This window comes from Homarus americanus, unplaced genomic scaffold (genome assembly GCF_018991925.1).
Source record: "Homarus americanus isolate GMGI-L3 unplaced genomic scaffold, GMGI_Hamer_2.0 scaffold32583, whole genome shotgun sequence".
Taxonomy (NCBI): Eukaryota; Metazoa; Arthropoda; class Malacostraca; order Decapoda; family Nephropidae; genus Homarus; species Homarus americanus.
In genome coordinates this window covers 15,861,391-15,877,222 of record NW_024713129.1, presented here as the reverse complement: position 1 = coordinate 15,877,222, position 15,832 = coordinate 15,861,391, and the positions used below count along the sequence as shown (strand labels likewise).

The 15,832-nt window shown below is 42.1% G+C and overlaps 1 protein-coding gene across 1 annotated transcript in view; it reads right to left on the bottom strand.

Moving 5' to 3' along the window:
• Nucleotides 1-15,653, bottom strand: part of LOC121870289 — a 145,421-nt gene extending 129,768 nt beyond the window's left edge. The window contains exons 1-3 of the mRNA XM_042372083.1: nt 15,645-15,653; nt 15,185-15,305; nt 937-1,010 (exon numbers count right to left, since the gene is read on the bottom strand). Of these exons, the coding sequence (XP_042228017.1) occupies nt 937-1,010; nt 15,185-15,305; nt 15,645-15,653 (204 nt within the window). The remainder of the gene's footprint in view (nt 1-936; nt 1,011-15,184; nt 15,306-15,644) is intronic.
• Nucleotides 15,654-15,832: the final 179 nt, after the last annotated feature.

Below are 15,832 nucleotides of genomic sequence, written 5' to 3'. Positions count from 1 at the left end.
TCAAAACCATCAACACTGCCTCCAGATTTATCGCTCATAATGGCGAAACGTATCTCAAAAATAAAAGTGCAAATATTTGATATGTAACAAAAATATTTGAATCAGATGAAAATATTTGACAAAAGTGCAAACATTGAAATTTGACGTAAGTATCTGAAATAAGATGAAAATATTTGAAATAAGATGAAAATATTTTTAAAAAGATGGAAATATTTTATATAAGGCGGAAATATATAAAGATAGGCATAAATAATAGATGAAAGGCCTAAATAAAATAAATTTGTTAATATCATAAACAAATATTACAAAACTGATCAATAAAGAAAAAAATAATAACTGAATATTTAATAAAGTAATTTTATTTATTTAAGTTAGATATAAATCAATTTAAAACTCACTAAAAACGATTTACATGAACATTATTTAATCAAGATCTCATTAATAAATAAATTAAATCGACCAAACAAAGAAAATTATAATTATCTTAGTTATTTAATACAGGAATCAACAAAAAATATTAATAATTTACAAGTTAACGAACGAGTTATTTACTTATTTCACCACAAAGTAAAAAAACATAACCCGGAGTTAATATACCGAAAAGACTTGAAATAAAACAAATATTATTTACTTACATTAAAATCTCAACAAATATTTATACATAGACGAGAGAAGAAAACAAACAATGAAAACAACAACTTATATAAACAATTGATTATTAATGAAAAACAAATCCAAACACACAAATAAAGAATAATATAGCAAAAATAAATAAAGAATTGGAGGAAGTCTCAGAGTAACGACGCATAGAGAAAAAAAAACGTTTCGAATCGGAAGGAATGAAGTAAGGAAGGACTGAATGAATAAATGAATGAAGGAAGGAAGGAAACAAGAAGGAAAAAAAGGGGAAGGGAAGGGAAGGATCGATAATCTCACCGCAAGAAACTTTTTGATCTTGGCTTCTAGTAACTCCTGTCTCTTCCACCGCTCTGCCACCGCCTCACCCTCGCCTGTGGGAGAGACAAACACACCAGCTTAGTAAACAAACACACCAGCTTAGTAAACAAACACACCAGCTTAGTAAACAAACTCAAATTGACCTAAACAAACTGAAATTGACCTAAAATGCACAAATTGACCTAAAATACACAAATTGACCTAAAACATAGATATTGCCCTAAACAAACACAGAATCATATCAAAACAAAGACACAATATAAAAAGGTTAAGTATTAGTCAAACAAAAACATATATTTACGAAAACAAACACAGTATTTACGAGAAAAAAAATTATCAAAACAAACACAAAATGTATTATAACAAAGACAATAAAATATGTTAAGAATTAGTCAAACAATCACAAATTTACGAAACAAATACACTAGCTTAGTCAAACAAACACACAGGGTTAAAATATTGTTAAAACAGACATACAAGATTAGTTAAAACAAACACACTACGCCAGACATGAGTAAAACATACAAGGTCAGTCAAACAAACAAGATCAAAGCTCAACAAAAACAAACAAACAAACAAACACACAATAATAATAATAATAATAATAATAATAATAATAATAATAATAATAATAATAATAATAATAACAGAAATAACAAAAGTAACAAAAATAACAATAAAATAACAATAACAAAAGCTCAACAAAAGACTAATAACATATGTGTAATTATCTCTCCCTCTTCTGTTATGATTCTCTCACAAACAAAACAAATAAAAAACAAATAAAAAACAAGTAAAACAAAAGTAAAACAAATAAAACTAATTAAAAAAGTAAAAAGCAAGTAAAAACAATATATAAAAATAAATAAAAAAGTAAAAAACGTAAAAAAATAAACAAAAACAAGTAAAAACAAATAAAAAACAAAAACAAAAACACAAAAACAGTAAGAAACAAGTACAAATTAAAACTAAAAACCAAATAAAAACAATTAACAAACACAAATTAAAAAACAATTAAAAATAAACAAGTACAAACAAAGAAGGAGGTCAGGTAACTCAGGTGAGGGGTCATACAAGAGGTCAGAGTTCAGAGAAAATTAAGTTTATTCTAATATGATTTTATAAGATACCTGTATTTATTTAGTCCTATATGTACAGTGATATAAGGTGTGTTTACCAGGTTCTAAAGGCATATATATATAAGCCATATATAAGACTGGGGTCAGGAAGTGTCAACTGGTTAGGTATGAGTGGAGGAATGACTGGCATGAAGGAGAGAGAGAGAGAGAGAGAGAGAGAGAGAGAGAGAGAGAGAGAGAGAGAGAGAGAGAGAGAGAGAGAGAGAGAAACACAGACAGACAGACATACAATTATTTTAAAACATATTTGTACCATGACACACACACACACACACGCACACACACACACACACACACACACACACACACACACACCCCCTATAAAACAGTCATCACTTACACTTACACTTAATATCATATCCACTAAGCACCAACACAACACACCCAACACACTCCTCCCAACACACTCCACCCCAACACACTCCACCCCAACACACTCCCACCCCAACACAACACACCCCAACACAACACACCCCAACACAACACACTATCACCCCAACACACTCCACCCCAACACACTCCCCAACACACTCCACCCCAACACACTCCACCCCAACACTCCCACCCCACCTCACCCCACCACACCTCCACCCCAACACCCCTCCAGCACACCACACCCCCAGCCACACTCACCCACCACCACACCCACCACACCCCAACACCACATCCCAACACACTCCCACCCCAACACACCACACCCCAACACACCCCACCCTAACACTCCACCCCAACACACACCACACCTGGCCACCTCCCACCCCACCCCCACCCCAACACCACCCCAACACACTCCCACCCCAACACACTCCCACCCCAACACCTCCACCCAACACGCCACTGCCTCCACCCCAACACACTCCACCCCAACACCTCCCACCCCAACACACTCCACCCATGCTCACCCCAACACACTCCACCCCAACACACTCCACCCCAACACCTCCACCCAACACACTCCCACCCCAACACACTCCACCCCAACACACTCCACCCCAACACACTCCACCCCAACACACTCCACCCCAACACACCACACCCCAACACACCACACCCCAACACACTCCACTCCAACACACTCCACTCCAACACACTCCACTCCAACACACTCCACCTCGCTGTCTCTGTAAGAATCGAACCCTCATCATCGAATTTATTAGACGACTTTGTTAACCACAATTCCACGAATAAATAATTTCCTGTAATACGATTCGTCAAAATATTAAAAAAAGTATATATTTGTATTTATTTTAAGTATATTACAGAAGGTACAGTTGTGTATGTTTGTATGTTATGCTGTAATATCAGGTCAGGTGATGATTAGACATTATTAGTTTATTTTACCTGTTGATTAAATACCTTGAAGTTACCTGGAGATGGTGGTCTATGTAAGTCTGTCTGTTAGTCTGTCTGGTAAAGAGAGAGAGAGAGAGAGAGAGAGAGAGAGAGAGACTCAAACCAAATGTCAGACCATCTCCCCCAAAGGTCAAAGGTCACACACGGATACTCTGATGATCACCTGAGTTACAGTTACAGTGGTGTCATAATCTTTTGTATTATGGCCGTTTTTTTGTCTTCCCTCAAGTTACAGTCATCTTCTAAAACACTACAGGAGCCTCTAAGTTTATGTAGATGCTATTGTTAAGTTACAGTGGTATTTTATTAAGTTACAGAGGTCTTTGTTAAGTTGGAGAGGTCTTTGTTAAGTTACAGGGGTCATTGTTAAGTTACAGAAGTCTTTTGTTAAGTTACAGAGGTCTTTTGTTAAGTTATAGAGGTCTTTTGTTAAGTTACAGAGGTCTTTTGTTAAGTTACAGAGGTCTTTTGTTAAGTTACAAAGGTCTTTTGTTAAGTTACAGAGATCTTTGTTAAGTTACAGAGGTCTTTTGTTAAGCTATAAAGGTCTTTTGTTAAGTTACAGAGGTCTTTTGTTAAGTTACAGAGATCTTTGTTAAGTTACAGAGGTCTTTTGTTAAGTTACAGAGGTCTTTGTTAAGTTACAAAGGTCTTTTGTTAAGTTACAGAGGTCTTTTGTTAAGTTACAGAGGTCTTTGTTAAGTTACAGAGGTCTTTTGTTAAGCTACAAAGGTCTTTTGTTAATTTACAGAGGTCTTTTGTTAAGTTACAGAGGTCTTTCGTTAAGTTACAGGGGTCATTGTTAAGTTACAGCGGTCTTTTGTTAAGTTACAGAGGTCTTTTGTTAAGTTACAGAGGTCTTTTGTTAAGTTACAGAGGTCTTTTGTTAAGTTACAGAGGTCTTTTGTTAAGTTACAGAGGTCTTTTGTTAAGTTACAAGAGGTCTTTTTGTTGAGTACAGGGGGTCTTTGTTAATTTACAGAGGTCTTTTGTTAAGTTACAGAGGTCTTTTGTTATGTTACAGAAGGTCTTTAAGTTACAGAGGTCTTTTGTTAAGTTACAGCGGTCTTTGTTAAGTTACAGAGGTCTTTTGTAAGAGTTGCCACAAGGTCTTTTTGTTAAGTTACAGAGGTCTTTTGTTAAGTTACAGAGGTCTTTTGTTAAGTTTCAGAGGTCTTTTGTTAAGTTACAGAGGTCTTTTGTTAAGTTACAGAGGTCTTTGTTAAGTTACAGAGGTCTTTGTTAAGTTACAGATGTCTTTTGTTAAGTTACAGATGTCTTTTGTTAAGTTACAAAGGTCTTTTGTTAAGTTACAGAGGTCTTTTGTTAAGTTACAGAGGTCTTTGTTAAGTTACAGAGGTCTTTTATTAAGCTACAGAGGTTTTTTGTTAAGTTACAGAGGTCTTTTGTTAAGTTACAGAGGTCTTTTGTTAAGTTACATAATCTTGGTCCAAACTTAAAGCAATTTTTTGTTGAAGGTTACAAATAATTATTTTTACAGTGCAGGTTACAATTATCTTTATCTTACAGCCTCTGTCTGTCTGTCTGTCTGTCTGTCTGTCTGTGTCTCACTTCATAATCTACTCTCTCTCTCTCTCTCTCTCTCTCTCTCTCTCTCTCTTTCTCTCTACTACCAGCCATCATCACAGAAGTCAGAATTCACCCGAGAGCTTTATAAAACACCTCCATTTACCGATTCATATATTCATTACTGTGTCACAGGTGAGATGCTCAGGTGAGGATTACCGGACCACCCATTATATAGAACCAGCAGCCAGAAATGGAACTGGAATACGAGAAAGACAGAATTTCTCCCTTTTCTGAACGAGTTACTTGGGAAATGGAAATAGTTACTTGGGAAATAGAAATTAATTACTTGAATGTAGAGATGCGAGTTACTTGGGTGTAGAGGCGAGTTACTTGGGTGTAGATGCGAGTTACTTGGGTGTAGAGGCGAGTTACTTGGGAAATAGAAATTGTATCGCTGAGGGAAATAAAATCGAGAAATAGACCAGAATTTAGCGCTACTGTGAAGGACCTGTATGAAAATATATATAAACGTTAAATTTACTTGGAAATAAAGAAAATTAGTGACAATGTGCAGAACTTTATGTATTACTTTTAAATAGAAATAAATACTGGAAATCTCTCTCTCTCTCTCTCTCTCTCTCTCTCTCTCTCTCTCTGTGAACGCATTACTTGGAAAATCAAAACAAACCAAATTTTCTTAGTACTATGGACATCGGAGTGAATTTGTTCTCGTGTGAATGTGCTTCTCGGAATATTAGGACATCAAGTAAGTAAAAACTCAACATGAATGAGTGTCTCGAATATAAACATATCAAAATATTTAAAAAAAAGTGAATTATGAAGGCATTACCAGGAAAATCAATATGGCGGGAAAATTAGCAGAGGTAATTAGGCTGTAGAAGTGTAGATACAGTCCCAAAAATAAAAATAAAATTAAAATACTAAAGTAGATATTACGTCTGTTTCCTTTTTAAATAAAATATTGTAAAGTAAGTAAATTAACATCTTCACGTCACCAAGACTCGGCCACAATCACGATACCTTTAAAAAGATATATAATACTCCACATATATCTAGAAAATTTAATAATCTTAAATATATAGAAAACAAAACATATGACCCTTTATGAATGTTCCTCTTCAAATAAAAGACAATAATAGAGATATAAATATTAACGCTATTGTGAATGATTCTCCTCCAGTAAAGCTTTGTGAGAAGTATAAACAAACACGTGCGACGCGCGTCCTTGGTCGGGAGATACAGATATTAGTGATTTCGTGCAAAGATAAATAAATAAATTGTATGATGATTTAACGTCTTGAGTACGATGATTTAAACCCTTGAGTACGATGATTAAACCTCTTGAGTATGATGACTTAATCCCTTGAGTATGATGACTTAACGTAATAACGTAAGAATGGAGGAAACTGCAGTGGGCCCATTGGCCCATACTAGGCAATCCCGTTAACAGCCAACCCTTTGAGTATGATGAGTTAACCCTTGAGTACAATGATATAACCCTTTGAGTACTTAACCTTCAGATAATCTGATAAATCACCTGTTGAAATACCACAGGTGTAAACGACAGGTGAGGTACTAACACAGTAACTCCCGTCCACCATTACTTCCTGAGGCGGTCAGCGTTATATGGAGTTACTACTGTAGCAGGACGCTCTCAACCTACAGCAGGTGGATATACCCCACTCATGTAGCAGGACGCTCTCAACCTACAGCAGGTGGATATACCCCACTCATGTAGCAGGACGCTCTCAACCTACAGCAGGTGGATATACCCCACTCATGTAGCAGGACGCCCTCAACCTACAGCAGGTGGATATACCCCACTCATGTAGCAGGACGCTCTCAACCTACAGCAGGTGGATATACCCCACTCATGTAGCAGGACGCTCTCAACCTACAGCAGGTGGATATACCCCACTCATGTAGCAGGACGCTCTCAACCTACAGCAGGTGGATATACTCCCACTCATGTAGCAGGACGCTTCAATCCCAGCAGGTGGATATACTCCCACCTCATGTAGCAGGACGCCTCAACCTGCCAGCAGGTGGATATAGCCCCACTCATGTAGCAGGACGCTCTCAACCTGCCAGCAGGTGGATATACCTCACCTAGCAGGACGCCTCTCAACCTACAGCAGGTGGATATACCCCACTCATGTAGCAGGACGCTCTCAACCTACAGCAGGTGGATATACCTCATGTAGCAGGCGCTCAACACAGCAGGTGGATATACCCCCACACTCATGTAGCAGGACGCTCTCAACCTACAGCAGGTGGATATACCCCACTCATGTAGCAGGACGCTCTCAACCTACAGCAGGTGGATGCCACTCATGTAGCAGGACGCTCTCAACCTACAGCAGGTGGATATACCCCACTCATGTAGCAGGACGCTCTCAACCTACAGCAGGTGGATATACCCCACTCATGTAGCAGGACGCTCTCAACCTGGTGGATATACCCCACTCACTGTAGCAGGACGCTCTCAACCTACAGCAGGTGGATATACCCCTCATGTAGCAGGACGTCTCAACCTACAGCAGGTGGATATACCCCACTCATGTAGCAGGACGCCCTCAACCTACAGCAGGTGGATATACCCCACTCATGTAGCAGGACCCTCAACCTACAGCAGGTGGATATACCCCACTCATGTAGCAGGACGCTCTCAACCTACAGCAGGTGGATATACCCCACTCATGTAGCAGGACGCTCTCAACCTACAGCAGGTGGATATACCCCACTCATGGCAGGGCAGCTCTCAACCTACAGCAGGTGGATATACCACTCATGTGCGGGACGCTCTCAACCTACAGCAGGTGGATTGCCCCCACTCATGGCAGGACGCTCTCAACCTACAGCAGGTGGTCCCATACTTCTCGTAGCAGGACGCTCTCAACCTACAGCAGGTGGATATACCCCACTCATGTAGCAGGACGCTCTCAACCTACAGCAGGTGGATATACCCCACTCATGTAGCAGGACCTCTCAACCTACAGCAGGTGGATATACCCACTCATGGAGCAGGACGCTCTCAACCTACAGCGGTGGATATACCCCACTCATGTAGCAGGACGCTCTCAACCTACAGCAGGTGGATACCCCTCATGTAGCAGGACGCTCTCAACCTACAGCAGGTGGATTACCCACCAGCAGCAGGACGCTCTCAACCTACAGCAGGTGGATATACCCCACTCATGTAGCGGACGCTCTCAACCTAGCAGGTGGATACCCCACTCATGTAGCAGGACGCTCTCAACCTACAGCAGGTGGATATACCCCACTCATGTAGCAGGACGCTCTCAACCTACAGCAGGTGGATATACCCCACTCATGTAGCAGGACGCTCTCAACCTACAGCAGGTGGATATACCCCACTCATGTAGCAGGACGCTCTCAACCTACAGCAGGTGGATATACCCCACTCATGTAGCAGGACGCTCTCAACCTACAGCAGGTGGATATACCCCACTCATGTATATACCAATTCTTCTTCTTCGTTTGTTCTTCTTCTTCCGTTTTGTTTCTTCTTCTTCGTTTGTTCTTTCTTCTTCGTTTTGTTCTTCTTCGTTTCTTCGTCATCATTAACATCACCACAACAGTTATCACAGTTCACCCTCTCATTAACCATCACTCATCACCTAATTCCCTTACTCCTAAACGTGTAATACAATAACATAGAAAAATAATCAAAATAAAAATAAAAAATAAAATATTAAGCAAATGGCGATAGAGTCGATTTGTTTATCACCAGAACTTCCCAATGACCAATAAAGCCATGACGTCAGAGCCCCTGTTGTCCACAGCCTGAGGGGGGGAGGGGTGGTTAAGCTGCTGACGTCATTGGGATTCTGGGTAAGGTAAATTATAATAAAGGAATTATAGAGAATATTATGGTAGTGTTCTATTAATATACAGAGAGACGGGTCGTGTTGATCTGCTGTTAATACAACTACAAAACTACAGCAACAACTACAGCAACTACAGCAACAACTACAGCAGCAACAACAACAACTACAGCAACAACAACAAATACGACAACAGCAAAACCATTAACAAAAACACCAAAAACATTAACAATAACCCTAATAACAGCAAAAACATTAACAAAAGAAACTGCAAAAGCAAAAGACAAAGAAAAGCATTAACAAAAACACCAATAACAACAAGAAACATTAAAAATAACAGCAAAACATTAACAAGAACATCAATAATACCCAAAACATTAACAAAACAATGACAAAACACCAATAACAACAAAACAACAAAACATTAACAAAACATAAATAACAGCAAAAACATTAACAAAAACACAAATAACAACAAAAACATTAACAAAAACATAAATAACAGCAAAAACATTAACAAAACATCAATAACAGCAAAAACATTAACAAAAACAAAAAAAAACATTAGCAAAACCATAAAAAACAGCAGTAACAAGAACAGCAGAAGCAGCAGAGCAGGAGCAGAAGCATCTTGGTAAGAGTTGTCATAGCAACGAGGTAAGCGAGGTCGACTCCCACGCCAGCTTCAGGTGGGGGCATAGTGGGGAGGAGGTGGGAGCATAGTGGGGAGGGAAGGTGAGGAGCATAGTGGGGAGGGAAGGTCAGGAGCATAGTGAGGAGAGCAGGGGAGAATAGTGGGGAAGGAGGTGGGGAGCATAGTGAGGGGAAGGGTGGGGTGCATAGTGGGGAGCATAGAGGAGAGAGAACGTGAGGAGCATAGTGGGGAGGAGGGTGGGAGAGGGAGGGTGGGGAGGGAGGGTGGGGAAGGAGGGAGGGTATGTGGAGAAGTTATGGGGAGGAATGTTGGGGAGAACAGTGGGGAGGGAAGGAGGGTGGGGAGGAAGTGTAGGGAAAATATTAGGGAAGAACAAGCATGTTGACGTAAAATTACAACTATGACGTCACCAGCACATTCCACCATCTTGTCTTCTCCATCCACCAGACCTATGACGTCACATCCTCCCCTCTTACTTCTTCTCTCTTATTGGTTGAATGATTAGACCTATGACGTCACATCCTCCCTCTTCTTCTTCTCTCTTATTGGTTGAATGATCAGACTAATGACGTCACATCCTCCATTCAGCACTTTCTCTTATTGGTTGATGATGTTTATTGGTTGAATGATCAGACTAATGACGTCATATCCTCCATTCAGCACTTCTCTCTTATTGGTTGAATGATCAGACCTATGACATCATATCCTCCCTTCTCCTCTCTTATTGGTTGAATGATCTTTAACAAACACACCTCATAGATGAACAACGAGATGAACACGGGTTAACTACAAGTGTTTAACGAAGGAAGTTTAACGAGAGAGTTTAATGTCACTTCTCAAAGACGTACGAACATTAACATAAATTTAACGAGGATGATTAACATAGGGGAGGTTAACAACGATGGCTTTACAAGACTGATTAACGAAACGTGACATAGAGAGAACAACAGAACTTAACAACAGATTAACAACAGAACTTAACAACAGATTAACAAAGAGATTAACAACAGATTAACAACAGAACTTAACAAGATTAACAACAGATTAACAACAGAACTTAACAACAGATTAACAACAGAACTTAACAACAGATTAACAACAGGCTTAACAACAGGCAACAACAGATTAACAACAGAACTTAACAACAGAAGCAACAAAGAGCTTAACAACAGATTAACAACAGAACTTAACAGATTAACAACAGATTAACAACAGAGCAACAAGAGATTAACAACAGATTAACAACAGATTAACAACAGAGCTTAACAAAAGAGATTAACAACAGATTAACAACAGAACTTAACAACAGATTAACAACAGATTAACAAAAGAGATTAACAAGAACTTAACAGATTAACAACAGATTAACAACAGAGCAACAACAGATTAACAACAGATTAACAAAGAGATTAACAACAGATTAACAACAGAACTTAACAGATTAACACAGATTAACAACAGACTTAACAACAGATTAACAACAGAGCAACAAAGTTAACAACAGATTAACAACAGAACTTAACAACAGATTAACAACAGAGACTTAACAACAGATTAACAAAGGCTTAACAACAGATTAACAACAGAAGCAACAAAGTTAACAACAGATTAACAACAGAGCTTAACAAGTTAACTACAGATTAACAACAAGACTTAACAACAGATTAACAACAGAGCAACAAAGTTAACAACAGATTAACAACAGAGATTAACAGATTAACAACAGAGATTAACAAAGAGATTAACAACAGAGATTAACAACAGAATAACAGATTAACAACAGAGATTAACAACAGATTACAGCAAGAGTACCAACAACAGATTAACAACAGATTAACAACAGATTAACAACAGAGATTAACAAAATAAATTAACAAAAATTAACAACAGATTAACAACAGATTAACAAAAGATTAACAACAGAACAACAGATTAACAACAGAACCTAACAAAAGAGTTTAACAACAGATTAACAACAGATTAACAACAGAAATTAACAACAGATTAACAACAGAACTTAGCAAGAGTTTAACAACATATTAACAACAGATTAACAACAGAGCTTAACAACGAAATTAACAACAGAATAACAATAGATTAACAACAGATTAACAAGATATTAACAGATTAACAACAGATTAACAACAAAAGGTTAACAAAGAATAACAACAGGTTAACAACAGAGATTAATAACAGATTAACAAGAGAATTAACAACAGATTTACAACAGATTAACAAATATATTAACAATAGATCTTAACCATAACAAGATAACAACAGCGATTAACAAGATCAAATATATTAACAAAAAAAGAAAATATAAAGAAATGTATACAAGAGAGAGATGTGGGTGTGAGAGAGAGAGAGAGAACAGTAAAGGCGAGAATTAGTGGAAAATAAGGAGAGAGAGGGAGTGGTGGTGGGGGAGAGAGGGGTGGAGGAGGAGGAGGAGGAGGAGGAGAGAGGAGGAGGAGGAGGAGGAGGAGGAAGAGAGGAGGGAGGAGGAGGGAGGAAGAGAAGGAGGAAGAGAGAGAAGAGGAGGGAGGAGGAGAGGAGGGATGAGGAGGAGGAAAAGAAAGAGGAGAAAAGGAGGAGGAAGAGGAAGAGGAGGAGGAGGAGGAGGAGGAGGAGGAGGAGGAGGAGGAGGAGGAGGAGGAGGAGGAAGGAGGAGGGAGAGGAGGAGGAGGAGGAGGAGGAGGGAGGAGGAGGGAGGAGAGGAGGAGGAGGGAGGAGGAGAGAGAAGGAGGAGGAGGGAGGAGGAAGAAGAGAGGAAAGAAGGAGAGAGGAGGGAGGGAGGGAGAAAGAGGAGGGATAGGAGGGAGGAAGAAAGAAGGAGGAGGAGGAGGAGGAGGAAGAGGAGGGAGGGAGGAGGAGGGAGGGGAGGAGGAGGAGGAGGAGGAGGAGGAGGAGGAGGAGGAGGAGGAGGAAGAAGAGGAGGGAGGAGGAGGGAAGAAGGAGGAAGAGGAAGAGGAGGAGGAGGAGAAAGGGAGGGGATGAGGAGGAGGAAGAAGAGGAGAAGGAGGAGGAAGAGGAGAAGAGGAGGAGGAGGAGGAGGAGGAGGAGGAGGAGGAGGAGGGAGGAGGAGGAGGAGGAGGAGGGAGGAGGAGGAGGAGGAGGAGGAGGAGGAGGGGAGGAGGAGGAGGAGGAGGGAGGAGGAGAAGAGGAGGGAGGAGGAGGAGGGAGGAGGGAGGTGATGGTGTAGGTGGTGGGCCATGGACCCACCAGCCGGGCAATCGCTACTGCAGACGGCGGACCTGAAGGTAGTGACAGCCGGGGGAGGGAAAGGGGGGAGGAGAGGGAGAAGGGGGAGGAGGAGGGAGAAGGGGGAGGAGAGGGAGAAGGGGGAGGAGGGAAGGGGGAGAGGAGGGAAGGGAGAGGAGGAGGGACAGGGGAGGGAGGAGGTGGAAGAGGAGGGAGAGCCGTACTGAGATAATGGTACCGGGAAGTAATGGTGTCCTGGATAATGGTACCGGGAAGTAATGGTGTCCTGGATAATGGTACCGGGAATGGAAGGTAATCCTGGATAATGGCAGGGAAGTAATGGTGTCAGGTTAATGGTACCGGAAGTAATGGTGTCCTGGATAATGGTACCGGGAAGTAAGTCCGGATAGTACCGGGAAGTAATGGTGTCAGGATAGTACCGAAGTAATGGTGTCAGGTTAATGGTACCGGGAAGTAATGGTGTCTGGATAATGGTACCGGAGTAATGGTGTCAGGTTAATGGTACCGGAAGTAATGGTGTCCAGGTTAAGGTACCGGGAAGTAATGGTGTCAGGTTAATGGTACCGGAAGTATGTTCGGATAGCGGGAAGTAATGGTGTCCTGGATAATGGTACCGGGAAGTAATGGTGTCCTGGATAATGGTACAGGAAATAATGGTGTCCTGGATAATGGTACGGGAAGTAATGGTGTCCTGGATAATGGTACAGGAAGAGTAATGATTCCTGGATAATGGTACCGGGAAGTAATGGTGTCAGGTTAATGGTACCAGGAAGTAATGGTGTCCTGGTTAATGGTACCGGGAAGTAATGGTGTCAGGTTAATGGTACGAGAATGGTGTCAGGATAGTACCGGGAAGTAATGGTGTCAGGTTAATGGTACCGGGAAGTAATGGTGTCTGGATAATGGTACAGAAGTAATGGTGTCAGGTTAATGGTACCGAAGTAATGATTTCCAGGTTAAAGGTACCGGAAGTAATGGTGTCTGGTTAATGGTACCAGGAAGTAATGGTGTCAGGTTAATGGTACCGGAAGTAATGGTGTCCATGAAGTACCGGGAAGTAAACAGTAAACAGGTAGTATTGGCTGTGTGGTTTAGATTAAAGAGGATAGTACTGGACCGGGAAGACATTACCGGGGGGACCTAGTAGACAACTCCTGCCAGTCACAGAGTACCGAGATGTTTCATAAGCTTCAACATTTATTAACTTAATTTCGGGTTCTCAATTCTCTACGGTAAGTTTGTTGTCGTGGACGGAGAGACGACAACTAGTTACGATAGTTTCTGAGGTATTGTGGTATCGTCGTGTGAGAGAAGGAGTTATTTGTCTCGTTATTTTATTAGTTTTTAAAATATTTTCTGTAAGGATCATTGGGGATCATCCAGACAGGACTTCCATACACACGCGGTGAGAGGAGGCGTGTAGGACAGACAGCCAAGAAAAGGTTTAGGGGTAATACTGGATGTTGGTGACAACAGCGGGAGGAACTACGGAGGTGAAGATATTGTTACAGTTAAGAGGGTGGTGTGGGGTGCGCCTGCTGGGGGAGGAGGAAGATCCGTCAACTTTCCAACAAGTTCTTTTTTTTTCAGACTGACGATGTACTACAGTATTAACTTAATGTAACTTTACAGTATGAGACCGGAGGGTAATGAAGGGATGATAGCATGAAGACCCTCGGTGGGTCAGTGACATATAACAACGTTAAAGAGGACGGGCGTACTCACCCCTTCTCAGATCGCCTCGTGCTCTCACCAGGAGGTACACTCAGGAGTTGAGCGGACCTCCTCGTGAGGACAGGCAACCTTGCCCTCTCGTGCAGTGCTTATGTGGCCAGGTGGGGGCGGCCGCACACACCTCCTTCTGGTCAGACGACACAGAGTCATTCCTCATGGTCTGTGCGGCGCCTCAGGAGCCGCAGCTGGGTCCAGGTGATGCGAGGTCGCGTCTGGGTGCGGACTGCTGCCCTCCACAGAGACCGGGCCAGGACTGCTGCCCTCCATGGGGCTGCTACCCCAGCGCCCCCAGGCCCGGGCTGTAGCCAGCACTGCCGTACCCACTGCCCGCGTACCCTCCGCCGTATCCTCGCTCCACCCGAATATCTGGACCCGCGGGCCGCTGCTCGTAGGGCGCGGGATGCTCGTAAGTACGGAAGGCCTCAGGGGGCGGCACAGGCCGATCACGGGCGTGAGGTGAGGGTGGCTCCTCTCCCCTCTGTTCCTGAGAACTGCAGCTCACGGCCCTGGGCGCTGCCTGCCCGCTGTAGTAGCGGCCGCGACTCTATGGTGGCGTGGTGTTGTGCCGGGTCCCCCTGGTAGTGGTGGGGCCCAGGGTCCCTTAGGGTCCCCCTGGTGGGGCCCAGGGTCCCCCTAGTGGGGCGGGCTCCCCTCCTTCTCACTGCTGGTGCCACGCTCCAGCTTGGGGCGTTTGTCGCCCGTAGGGGTGGCGGGCGTCGCCGTACCTGAGAAGTCGTGTTCAAGGTGCATCATCTCCCCGTGTTGCGCCAGGCCAGTGCTCATCCAGGTGCCCGTCTTGATGAGCAGCTCCTGCTTCTTCCGGCACAGGATACACACCCAGATAACCTGCAACAACAACAACAACAGTAACAATCACAGTCGCTCTCTACATCAACTTACACATAAAACACTGTACACAGACTCACAAATAACATCACCACCACAGTAAAGGTGGGAACACCTCACATTATCGGTGCTGTGCTGTTAACATAAATGAGATCATGGAGACAACCCCACACGAGCCTCAGGTTAACACAGCCCTAAGTCCCCGCTACAGGAGGAACACGCCTCACGGTGTTATCTCCGGGTCACCTGCAACACAGCCTTGGTTCATCAAGTGGTGTGGTGCAAAAACATAACTATGAATTCGCCATAAAACCAAGAACAACGGTTCGAGTCTCTCACGAGGTGCATGTTTATCGATACTCGTTAGTACATATTAAAAAATTTCCTTTACACAAAATACGACTTTCTCCTTCAAACAAAATAAACTAAAAGAGAGGTTCAGTCACTTGCTAACCTAACCCATCCCAGACCCAATCTAACCTAACGGGTGTCCAGGAGTAGAACCCATCATAACCCGGAAGTAGAAG